Raw genomic sequence first — 11,937 nt, 5'->3', positions numbered from 1 at the left:
CTCTCTCATATCCACCCAAATTTGTGGTTAGACTAATACTTGTTTCAGTATCTTATTTTGTCAAGAGTAATATCTGAAATGATTAACTAGTGCAATGTGAAGAACAAAGAGAATTGATGGTAACATGATATTACATTACATCCTATGCTTCTACTAGCATCAAACGAATTGATTCTTTAAAACATCATCTGTATCTTCCTCCGCCCAAAAACCTAATTCTGATCTGTTACACTCTCTCAGATCCTTTTGGAACCACATAAACAAACACACACAAGAGAATTAACATGTCAACCATCTATCACCCCAAGCGCATCATCTCTGCCAACAAAGTTTCTTCCCACCCTCACGCATAATTTCATAAGCAAGCTTATACTTCTCCAGAGACGAAGTCCCAAACTCTATGTACTTGGAAGCAGCTTCTCTTAGACTCCAAACCATTAAAGCCTTAAGATCCTGAGAACTCACTCCCGATTCCATATCACGCACAAACCCAAACTCTGCGTTCTTGGTCCATCGGTGCAGTATATACCCAGACGGGATCTCTCTAATGTCCAAGAGATTAAACACTTTCAGGATATGTCTGCAGAGTAATCCTTCATGCTCAAACATTTGACAGCTGCAACTCGAATTGAGATTCGACGCACTGAAAGTCACGGCATGTTTCTCGCTCTCGTTCCCGCATTTCCTCACCAAGAACCTACTAATTGCTCCTTCTTCATAAGTCTTTAAACAAAGGTAATTGTAAGACTGGACGAGCTCATTTTGGAAGATCCTGAAGACGGTTAACGTATAGAGCCTTCTGCATTGTTCTTCCACTGGTTCTTTCGTCTGCAGAAACGGCTGCAAGTTGTAAGAATTGAAATCCTCTTTTCTTTCCTCTTCACGTCTCTGCTCGAGACCTTGTTCATATCGTGAAATGAATTCTCTGAGAGGCGTTAAAGCGTCAAGTGAAGCGCCGAAGAAGGTCTCAACGGTTCCGTTTATTGGGATTCCGGCAAAAAAACTTGCTCTTAGATACGCAGGAACCCAATTCTCGCGGTGTTCGTAGATCTCTCTGAGCCAAATGTCGTCTCTAAGACCGTATTTGTTGATGAGCGTGCTCCAAACTGAGTCAAACTCGACTATTGTCTGTGTCTGATATATACATTTCTCGTATTCATACTTGAATTCGCTTGGAAACAGCCTGAGATTTTCCCGTTCCTTTTCTCTAATCTGCCAAGCTGAGAACCGATGATGCGCTCCAGGAAAGACTTGGGACAAAGCTTGCTGGATAGGCAAGTCTTGATCAGCTACAACGGATCTTGGACGACGACCCGACATGGCACGAAGCCATGTCTGAAACAACCACAAGAAAGCCTCTTTAGACTCGTCAGCAACCATGGCACACCCGAGAAGCACTGGCTGCCTATGATGGTTAAAACCGACAAAAGTAGCAAACGGAACAGAGTAGTTTCCTTTTCTGTATGAAGTATCGAAAACAATAGAATCACCAAACTGGCTGCAAGCGAATCTTGCTCGACTATCCGCCCAGAAAACGCTCATACAGCTTCCGTTATTGACATCCAACTCGACGGCGTAAAAGAACCCCATGTCTTCCGTTTGCTTAGACTGAAAGTAGTCAAGAAGCAGAGGATACCATTCTTTACCGACTCTGTTTTCTCGGATTTTCTTGTTTCCGAAATCTTTAAGCTCAATAAGATCAACGGAATCCAATCCTCCAGTAACGTCGTCCGGTATCTTTTTCAACCCTTCTTCGTTCTTCTTCCCCGGTTCGAGCTCGTGGTTATGATCTTTATTGAGACGGTCGACGATCCAACCACCAGAGTCTTGTCTTTTGATCCTCATGTAAGCTCCACAACCCATCCTCGAAGGATGCTGAAACCCTTCTCTAGAACAAACAAACCGTCTCGACGTGATCGAATTATCGACTTTCGAACGAAACAACTGACCAATCCGAACTCTAAACCCAACAACTTCCGCATACGCCTGATAAAACTGACAAGCTTCATTAGCCGAACCAAACTCCAACCCTGCGTAAGGCTCGCTACCAGAAACTGCCTTAGTTTGCTGCGTTGCGTGATGACCATTGCTCACTTCTCCTTCACCACCGCCTCCTCCTCCTTTTAAACGTTTGAAAGAGCCCGTGCTTGACCGTTTTTCTCTATCGGACTCATCAACAACTTTCATCTTGGGTCTATGGGGGTTAACAGTTACAGCTAGCTTCGTAGGAGCAGGGGCTCTTGATGGACGTGGAGTCGTCGTCTCCTCAACATGAGCTTCACCTCCAAGCTCATGGTTATGCTCTTTCTGGATTTGGTCAAGAACCCATTTCCCGGTGTCTCGTCTCTGAACGCGAATGAAGGCGGTGCATCCGGTTCTTGAATTCAACTGAAACCCTTCCTTTGAGCAAACAAACCTTCTCGACGAAACTGTACCGTCTGTTCTTGATCTATACAACTGACCAGTCCTAACTTTAAAACCCGTTCGCGTAGCGTAAGCGTTGTAGAACTCACGAGCTTCCTCTGCTGTGTCGAACTCGAGACCCACGTAAGGTTCGACTCTTGAGCCTCCTTGTTCGTCTTCGTTTATGCCGTTGTTGTGATTCAAGATCCGTATCGGATATGCTTTCGCGACCATGTTGTTGAAACTGTTAAGCTCAGTATCTGCACTGAAATTGGTCCAACGAAGTTGACAGAAAATAATACAAAGAGTTAATCAAAATCCGACCAATTCACTAGCACATCACATTACACAAATTTCTAAATTTTGTAGGTACAGAGCAGAAAAATGATTCCTAATTATCCCAGAAATTGAAAGAGAAAAACACAGAGCCCAAGTGGAGCTAGATTCAAAATCTAACTACACTCATCTAATTGAAGCGAACAACAAAAGAACGAAAATATGAAATTTGAGGTGGGTAAAAAACCCAAATCCACCACAGTTTTTCAACAGAAATTACCTTTCCATTCCCGTCGACGCGACCGGCGACTAACGAATCGGCAGCGAAGCACACAGCTAAAACACACAAAAAAAAAAAAGGAAAAACCTTGCCGGTAAAGGACGGAGATTGCGAGAGAGCTCGAAAGTCTCAGCTATGTGCCGATTGGAATTCACTATGAGGCTTCATTTCTTGACCGTCCACATTCTCTTTGGCGGGAAATTGATTGGTGGTCGGAACAAATTAATTAGGGATTTCGGCGAAGACGATAGACAGAGAGAGAGAGAGGAAGAAGAAGCAAGCCCCTTTTTTTTTATCCGTCAATTTGACATTTTTAACTCTGACCTGATGTCGTATCATTATTGTCGGAATATAATTTTTTTGTTTATGTTTTTTACTACCAAATTTCACATTACAGAAAGAAAAAGAAAACATTTTTTTTGTGGGAAAAATCCTTCCATCTCCTTGGATTACAGAAGATCTAAAAATCAAAACCGGAATCAAAATCATAGGGTTCCGTTCCGGTGAAGTATCCGAGAGGATTAAAGCCATAGAAAAAGCGACCTATTTCTGGAAACAAAGCGATAGAAAAAACAAGATTTCCCTCGGAAACTAAAACAAAGCTAAAATTTTCAAAATCCACAACTACTGTACTCTAGAAATAACAAAGCTTAAACTTGAATACCAGCAAAACTTGTCTAATTTACCAATCTTCTTTACTTCGGGAGATCCCGTGAAAAAGACATATCAATGATTGTCCACACGACCAATCCAATGACAATCAACTGATCCTCTTAAACCAAGAACCTGAAACCATATCTTCATAAACCGGCAAGTAAGAACCAACAGATGAAACGGCGAATTCACAAAATTTCATAAACGACAAAAGAACGCATAAAAGCCAAAAAAAAAAAACTGATCTGTTAACAAGTGACAAGGAGCAAGGCCAAACTCAACAGAACGAGAGCAGTGAATGAAACAAATTAGAAAGAATCCAACATCGACCTCCAAACGAAGAAGAAAACCGGAGCTAAAGACAAGCGCGGAAGCACCGAGCACCAACGCCACTTACGCACTCTTGCAGATTTTAGTCAAGTCGCACACACACCTTTGAACACTTTGAGCGAAATCAACGCCTACCTTCTCAGAAGAAGCATGACGCCTTCGGCTATGCATCACCACGACCACCATTGCCAATTTCAAAGCCGGATCAGTTGAAATGATTTTTATTCTATCTGCATAAGCCAATGGCTCAAAGCTTAAATTTTCTAATAAGCTCGAGAACTCAACTTCTTTCTGAATTATGGAATCTTGTGTGCCTCCACGACCATAATAAACTAGACTCGTCAGCTGATAATTCTTCATCTGCTGAATCGCCATTATAACCATAGATTACAAACCAGAAACAATTGAATCAAAACTTTTGTCAATTCCGGTTATTGGATTGTTTAATTGGAAGCTTGTTTCGAGAATCAAAAACTTATACCGTCGTATAAGGCATCGTAACCTTGTGAAACTGTTTACGATTTGCTCAAGCCTCTGATTCCCAAAGGAAATTATTTCAGAGCTCTGGTATATGAGTTCATACCAGAAGGAAGTCTGGCTTTGTGGCTGCAGCCTGCAGCCGAGTACTAATGTAAAGTGTAATGAAACCACAAGTTCTAGTAATGTGACTACTTAAGGGTCTATCAATAAACTATTTTCATTCATTTGGTTAAAATCAAATGAACGATGGAGGAAACCAATTAACAATCTCATGAACCAAAATTATTTGATGTATACATAATTTTAACAGATAAAAAGTAAAAAAGCCTTTTTTAATAGTGATAACAAACTCTAGTTCCTTCATTACAATTTACAAATTCCCAAAAGGGTTGGTTATAAAGACTCACCCAAACCAACAAATACATGATTGACTAAAACAAAAATATTACTCTCCTCTCCTCTCTGGGCAGGAAAGCATCAAACACACCTAAGCCTTTCTATGAAAAAAAAAAAAGCAAATGGGAAACAGATAACCCCTGCGAGTTGCCATAACCACAGGGATGCAAAGAATGAAATAAACTCGGCCTTTCCACAAATACAAAGGCCAGAGACTGAACCCCCAAATCAAGAAGAAGAAAGAATAGAATATAATATACACAAAACGCCCATAGGAATGCAGTGGCTCACACGATGTATTTATGTATATGCAGCGGAAACAATCGTATTTGATGGGACCATACCGAGCTCCCCGAGGAATATACGATGCACTGCCTTCTTTACGTGTGAGTAAGAATCCGAAACCCGAGTTTTCACAGTTCAGCTGAGGAGATTCAATGTCATTTACAACCACTTGTTGCATTGATTTTGATATGTCTTCCACCGTGGAATGGAATGCAGCATTTTCATTGATTCCTTGGGTTAGTTGAGAAATGAAACTGAACACATATTCTATTTCTGCTTACCTCGAGTCAGCGTCCAAAAGGAAAGAGCTGCTTACGGCATTGTTCGAGTCCTCTGTCATCATAACCCTCAATATTTGCTGGTTTTTTTTTGAAAGAACACAATTAATACCATATCTAGACAAAGAAAGCTTAGGTATTTACAAGTGAAACATACATCCGAAGAGACACTATGAGTGCCATATATTGTCATCCCAGTACATTGTACTGATTCTGTGTAGCTGCTGTATACTTAGCACCTGAACCAGAAAAATATGTTCAGTGTTCAACTCATAGGTAATATTAAACGGAACACTTTTTAAGAAGCAAACCTCACTATACTTGAATCCCAGAAGAAGGAAAAAAAAAAGGAGAAACCTTGCCGGTAAAGGACGGAGATTTGCGAGAGAGCTCTCAGCTATACGCCGATAGGAATTCACTATGAAGCTTCATTTCTCGACCGTCCACATTCTCTTTGGCGGGAAATTGATGGTGGTCGGAATCATTTAATTAGGGATTTCGGCGAAGACGATAGACGGAGAGAGAGAGAGAGGAGGAAGAAGAAGAAGCAAGCCCCCTTTTTATCCGTCAATTTGACATTTTTATCGCTGACTAAATTGATGTCGTAACATTATTTGACAAAAATACAATTTTTATTTATTTTTACATTACATAAAGAAGAAAAAAAAACTTTTTTTTTGTGGGAAGGAAGAAAAACCATTCATCTCCTTTGGATTACAGAAGGGATCCAAATCAAATCGGGGATCAAATTCTAGGGGTCCGGTCAAGTATTCGACTTTTTTTGTACGATTTGCGTCTAGGCTGCTTCGAGCTTGAATTGGATACGCAATGAGTAGAGGTCAGTCTTATTTCATCACTCTCTTTAGAACCCGAACTCGACAGAACCACCCTAACACACCCCAGATACGGAGTCTCACCGTCGAGTCTCGCGACGGTGAATCCAAGTCCGAGGAGCTGCAGAAATCAGCCGGATGTGGAACCGCGTCGGCTGTAAGTTACACTGAAATGGCGAAAACTGTCTCTACGATCATGAGAGAGAGACAGAGATGGCAGCAAACTCTGGTATCTGATTTCCCTTCGTTTGATTTCGCAGATCCTTTGTTTTTCCGAGAATTATTGAAATCTCAGAACAATGTTCTGCTTTCTATGTGGTTCTTCCGATGGCTTTGCTCGAACTATGATTACACACCTGATCCTGTATCTTTGAACCTTCTCTTTGGTGCCCTTTTGGACGCAAATGCCGTTAAAGCTGCCAAAAGCTTTCTCGATTCCACTGGTTTTAACCCGGAGCCAAGGTTATTGGAGCAATACGTGAAGTGTCTTTGTGAAGATGGGTTGGTAGATGAAGGTATTCAAGTGTATAATGTACTGAAAGAGAATGGAACTATGCCTTCAATTGCAACCTCCAATTCGGTTTTATTAGGTTGCGTAAAAGCTAGGAAATTCGATCGCTTCTGGGAACTTCACCAGGAAATGACAGAATCTGAGGTTGATCTCGAGAGGATTCAGTGTTTGATCCAAGCTTTGTGTGAAGGTGGGGATGTTTCAGAAGGCTATGAGCTTCTGAGGAAGGTTTTGAGACAAGGGCTTGATCCAGGGCATGCTGTGTATGCCAAATTGATTTCAGGGTTCTGTCAGATTGGGAACTACGCTTGTATGTCGGAGATTCTCCATACGATGATAGCTTGGAACCATTTCCCGAGTATATATACGTACCACGAGATTATAAAGGGACTTTGCAAGAATGAGAAGCAGCAGGAGGCTTTTTGTATATTCAACGATCTCAAAGAGAAAGGCTATGCGCCTGACATAGTCATTTATACCACAATGATCCATGGATTATGTGAGATGGGCTGGTTCGGGAGCGCGAGGAAGCTGTGGTGTGAGATGGTAAACAAAGGGATGCGACCAAACGAGTTCACTTACAATGTGATGATACACGCGCACTTAAAAAGAGGCGAGGTTGTGCTTGCTCGTGAGCTCTATAGCGAGATGCTTAAAAATGGCTTTGAAGAAACAACGGTCAGCTGCAATACGATGATCACAGGTTTCTGCTCTTATGGAAGAGCAGACCAGGCATTCGAGTTTTTCAAGAAAATGTCTGAAACAGGGGTAACACCCGATGCAATCACCTATAACGCTTTGGTTCAAGGATTTTGCAAGGAAAATAAGGTTGAGAAAGGCATTAAATTATTCGAGGAGCTCAAGGCCTTAGGTCTGAAGCCTTCTGGTAGGACTTATGCTGCACTCCAAAAGATTAGATATCTGAAGATGCCTGATTCTGTTGCAACTTCTTTAAACGAGATTCTAGATGTTGCCTGAAAGAAACTAATTTTTGTTGGGAGTCTTGCGTTACTCACAAAACTGTAACATTAGGCTGATTCATCAGCAAAAGGTCGATTACATTTTTTTGTTTGTTTCAAATCTGTAATACTTTTGTTCTCTCATAGGGAATAAACCAAAAAAGGGTTTCACTATGAACTGTAAGTAGAGAGGAGTCTGTCATTACATACAAAAGCACAATCTTCATACAAAAGGCAACAAAGTGTTTGTCTTTTAATAAGAGACAACTCATGGATCCAAGCAACTCGGCGATTATGTCTTTTGTCTGTCACACAGAATCAAAGGTTATATATTACGAACTTTCATTAAAAAAACCAGCAGTTTTATGTTTAAGACAAATGGTTATGAAATTTCGACACAGAGTTCAGTAGAAACTTCTTCTGCAGGACTCGGAATCAACGCGTGGAACAGAGAGAGAGATGAGAGAGGCCAAGGAATGTTCAAAGTTCGAGGTTTTGCAGGCGAGACATTTTTCGGATCTCCTCGATGATCAGCTCTTTTTCCTCTTCGAACTGATCATCTTCGGAACCTAAATAAGATTTTCAGTAATGGAATAAGTGTAATCCATAAAATTAATATACAAGTATAGTTCGAATTATACCTTTACCAGGGGACAAGTTGAGAAGAAGTTCCAGTAATTTCTCGTGGTTTCTTGCCAAAATGATCTTCACTTCTTGCGGCTTATTAGGATTCGCCACAAAGATCTGTAACCACACAAAAAAAACGGTTCAAAATCTGATAACAGTAAGTTCATGCTCAGAGACCTATTAACAATAATTACCAAATTAACTGCAGTTTTAGCTGCAGTTCTAATAAAGAGATGTGTTACCTTGAATATATGGAAGGCCGATATCTGAATATTCTTGCTCGAGTCCTACACAAATGAACATGAAAACAAACTGATGAGTTGTGACAAATTAACCGCCAAAAAAAAAAAAAGATGAAGCCACAAACTCATTGCTCACCTTTAAAAGTGTCATTATCACTTTCATGTAACGAACTTCTAGGATGAATTTTTTCATTATGTGGGAATTTGGAGGCTCCAATAGGAAATCCGAGAGAAGCTAAATCAACCACGAATAGTTTCATTGTTAATATTAAGTAAGAGGTGAAATAGAAATGAATATAGCACCAAAAGAAAGAGGTATGTAGCGAACAGAACCTTCAGCGACTGCCTTCTCGTCACATAATTTGATGATGTCAAAAGTCTTTCATAAATATCAAAGAACTGAAATAACCATAAATTTTTCCGTTAGAAAAAGGAGAAGAAGTGTATCTTTCATCTTATTATAGGATTTATAAAGAGAAATGCTTCTTATGTTTTCATCTAAGCTTTAAAGAAGTTGCTGAAGCAAACCTCGCTGTAATGAGAGGTGAGAAACTCGGAGACGACAGAGTCATGTTTTGTGAGAAGATCCTGCAAGAGAGGTAAGAAAGTGTTGAGTAAATACGCAAAATCCAAGACGATTCCAAGTCGATAAAGTGAAAAATCACCTTGAAAGTTGAAAACGCATCAGAAGCAACATCAAAATTTGGCAACTCCACAAACTTGAAGAATAACTCAAAGCAGGCAGACTCTAGAATATACCTGAAAAGGCACTACAAAAACTTAACCGTGTGAAGAAAAATATATATATATATCCTCGACCATTGCGTGTCAGTGATTTGACTAAAAGAACTTTGGAATCACATCAAAAACCTTGAAAAGGAAAATCAATAATTTGTATTCGTCTTACTTAGCAAGACTTGGGAATTTAATGCATTCCCTAAGCATACTTCCACAATGCAAAGCAATTTCCTTGTTGTCATAGCTGCTCATAAACGGGGAATTCTCAGTATTGAATCAAGAGCTACGGAAAATTTCACCCAGATAAGAAAAAGAAAAAGTCAAATCTTTACAGTATTTACCATACAACCAAAGAGTCGAGCAACTCGAAATGGTCTTCAAAGTATTGCACACAGCAATAAGTCTCGCCGACTTTTTGCTTCAACAAGATAGACCAGCAATGCAGTAAATCTTTTCTTGCCTGCAACATAGCTGAAAAGGGTTTATAAGGGACTTCTATAAACACAAACACACAAAGGAAGCAAAATGCAATCTCTCACTTACTTCCCATCCCAAAATGTGTAGCTTATGAATAACAAGAGAGATAACATCTTCTTTGCAAAACTCTAATGCTAACTGTACAGCTTGATCAGCATTTGGTTCAGCCTCACCATCTCCAGAAAGCATTCCTCTCAGAGAAGAAAAATTCTTCTCAACTTCTTCCAGAGCCTAAGAAGAGAAGATTCCCATTTTAAGAAAAAAAAAAAACACCATAATACACTTTCTCAGAGAGAACATTCTGCATTTTCTAATAATCAAACCGGCCTCAACATCCACAATTGAAAAGATAGGAAAAGAGTGAATCAAACCAAATCAGTAAAACCCATATCCCAGATTCAACAGTAAGGCGTAAAGGTACAAACTTTGGATACAGAATTGTAAAAGAGAAAAGGCGTTTAAGAGAGAGAACCTTCTCGAGGGCTTTAACTTCAACAACGGTTTTGGTGTCGAGAGCCGTGAGACTGTCTCTGATCGCCTTAACGACCTCTTGAGGCGTTTTAGGCCTCGATGGCTTGAAGAAGGAGAACGACATGAGATGAGATCAGATTCGATTCCGCGTTTTCCTTCTTCGGATTCTGAGCTCACCGACGGAATCGTGGATCGGAAACTCATTCAAGGGCAACACTTTGCTACTTCTTCTTCTCTTCCTCCTCGCCTCGCTTCAAGCCGATCGTCAAATCATGCACATTTTCTAATTTACGATGTGACAAATTTGACCAAACAAAAATAAGAGGATAAATGCCACTAAATTTCCCAACTTTATATAAGTTTACCAGCAAGCCTATATGGGAAACAATTTCACTTCTCTAATCTTGTCTTAATCAATTGTGGAATGTTAGTGCTCTAATTTGCAAGTATTATAATTTATGTCATTCGGTTATATGATTTAGGACAACTCGAATTAGGAGAAAATTTTCTGTTATTATTTAATAGTCATGAATTATCTATTACAGCTATGTATGAATTGACAGTATTTCTATGAAAATTCCACACACACACGAAAAGAAAAACATCTTTAAACAAAAGTTTCTGCGTGGTAGTCTAATTAGTCCTTATGATATGTTTCTCATTTATCTTCAAAGTTTTCTTCAGCAGCTATTAGATCTTCTTCATGGTTGGTGGTGGCTCAAAAATATATATAACTTTCGGTTGGGTAGATTCCTCATGTGTTGGTAAAATTTTGTGAATTTCTTCGAATTAAGGTTCCATTCTTTGATTTTGTTCATCTAGGGTTTGAGTTTCTAGAGGGATAGTAAGAGAATATAATTGAAAGAGAAAAATGAATTTAACTAATCCTTCTCTCTGTGCAAGTAATTCTACATATTTGAATCAAAAAGAAAAATGAGACTTCAATGCACATTAAAGTAAAGCTAAAATAGATGTTTACACTTGTAGAGTTACACTGACACACTATGGAATTTAATTAATACGGTTTTAACTTTTAACTCATTGGGTCGATCTTAGTGGTCGAGTGGACTATATATCTTGACCAATCCCAGTAAGGCCCAACAAGGCTCTACTATGTGTCATTTAGAAAATATTAGACCATTTCCTTGTCGCGACATGATGTGAGCCAGCAGCGAGTATTGAATTGAAGTCAAAGAACAGTGATGTTTGATCGGCCATTATGTGTGTTATCAATCACCCAAATCGCTATTTCTGTTTTTATATGTACATAAGTTATAAAATTATATCATTCTTCATTCTCCAATCTCTTCATTTAAGTTTAATGAACTATTTTTTTGTTTAGAATCATTTTATTCCACTACCTTTTGAGGCTCCAATCACAGTCTAGCGGTGTTCCTAACCAATATATCAATATTTAACAAATTAAAGGTCCCGTAAACAAAATTTAAAGGTTTTTCTTAATGTTTCAATAGGGTTTTTCAGTTAAAGAGAATATAAAGTGTTTTGCAATTTCAAAGTTGATATTGACGAATATACATCTAAATTTTCGTGCTGTAGATACAATGATTTGGGTCATACGATATGTATCAGTACAAATAGTATACAGTACATGTGGGTGTGGCAAGCAAGCTTTTTATTTTTCCCCCTCTAGGATCAACACAAACCTAAACAATTTATTCCTCAAGAACAACAAAAAA

The 11,937-nt window shown here is 39.3% G+C and overlaps 3 protein-coding genes and 1 long non-coding RNA gene across 6 annotated transcripts; 1 reads left to right on the top strand and 3 right to left on the bottom strand.

The window, feature by feature from the left end:
* Nucleotides 1–70: 70 nt before the first annotated feature.
* LOC18018915 (protein FAR1-RELATED SEQUENCE 12) lies at nt 71–3,601 on the bottom strand. 2 transcript variants are annotated; one of them, XM_024155892.1, is made up of 2 exons: nt 2,960–3,601; nt 71–2,663 (listed from the first exon to the last, which is right to left on the bottom strand). In XM_024155892.1, exon 2 carries the CDS (start codon nt 2,635–2,637, stop codon nt 313–315), a length of 2,325 nt encoding a protein of 774 aa, XP_024011660.1. In that variant the 5' UTR covers nt 2,638–2,663; nt 2,960–3,601; the 3' UTR covers nt 71–312. The 2 variants fall into 2 exon arrangements, with proteins under 2 accessions (XP_024011660.1, XP_006400450.1); XM_006400387.2 differs by having other exon boundaries at nt 71–2,668; nt 2,960–3,600.
* A 1,153-nt stretch (nt 3,602–4,754) lies between these two features.
* On the bottom strand, nt 4,755–5,928 carry LOC112086758. The gene is made up of 3 exons (XR_002899617.1): nt 5,740–5,928; nt 5,540–5,621; nt 4,755–5,462 (listed from the first exon to the last, which is right to left on the bottom strand). It is a non-coding gene; the product is annotated as an uncharacterized LOC112086758 (long non-coding RNA).
* Nucleotides 5,929–6,080: 152 nt separating this feature from the next.
* LOC112086707 (pentatricopeptide repeat-containing protein At5g18950) lies at nt 6,081–7,828 on the top strand. Of its 2 annotated transcripts, XM_024156002.1 has the most exons (2): nt 6,294–6,444; nt 6,632–7,828. In XM_024156002.1, exons 1-2 carry the CDS (start codon nt 6,429–6,431, stop codon nt 7,702–7,704), a joined length of 1,089 nt encoding a protein of 362 aa, XP_024011770.1. In that variant the 5' UTR covers nt 6,294–6,428; the 3' UTR covers nt 7,705–7,828. The 2 variants fall into 2 exon arrangements, with proteins under 2 accessions (XP_024011769.1, XP_024011770.1); XM_024156001.1 differs by having other exon boundaries at nt 6,081–7,828.
* Nucleotides 7,829–7,843: 15 nt separating this feature from the next.
* On the bottom strand, nt 7,844–10,568 carry LOC18016601 (calcium-binding protein 39). Its single transcript, XM_006400385.2, has 11 exons — nt 10,242–10,568; nt 9,836–10,000; nt 9,634–9,752; nt 9,462–9,536; nt 9,220–9,313; nt 9,083–9,142; nt 8,888–8,953; nt 8,691–8,789; nt 8,555–8,599; nt 8,327–8,429; nt 7,844–8,254 (listed from the first exon to the last, which is right to left on the bottom strand). Exons 1-11 carry the CDS (start codon nt 10,362–10,364, stop codon nt 8,166–8,168), a joined length of 1,038 nt encoding a protein of 345 aa, XP_006400448.1. The 5' UTR covers nt 10,365–10,568; the 3' UTR covers nt 7,844–8,165.
* Nucleotides 10,569–11,937: the final 1,369 nt, after the last annotated feature.

The sequence above is a fragment of the Eutrema salsugineum genome, unplaced genomic scaffold (assembly GCF_000478725.1).
Source record: "Eutrema salsugineum unplaced genomic scaffold, Eutsalg1_0 scaffold_2, whole genome shotgun sequence".
In the NCBI taxonomy this organism is placed as follows: Eukaryota; Viridiplantae; Streptophyta; class Magnoliopsida; order Brassicales; family Brassicaceae; genus Eutrema; species Eutrema salsugineum.
Note: the sequence above shows the minus strand (reverse complement) of the source record. Positions and strands in the feature narration are given on the sequence as shown.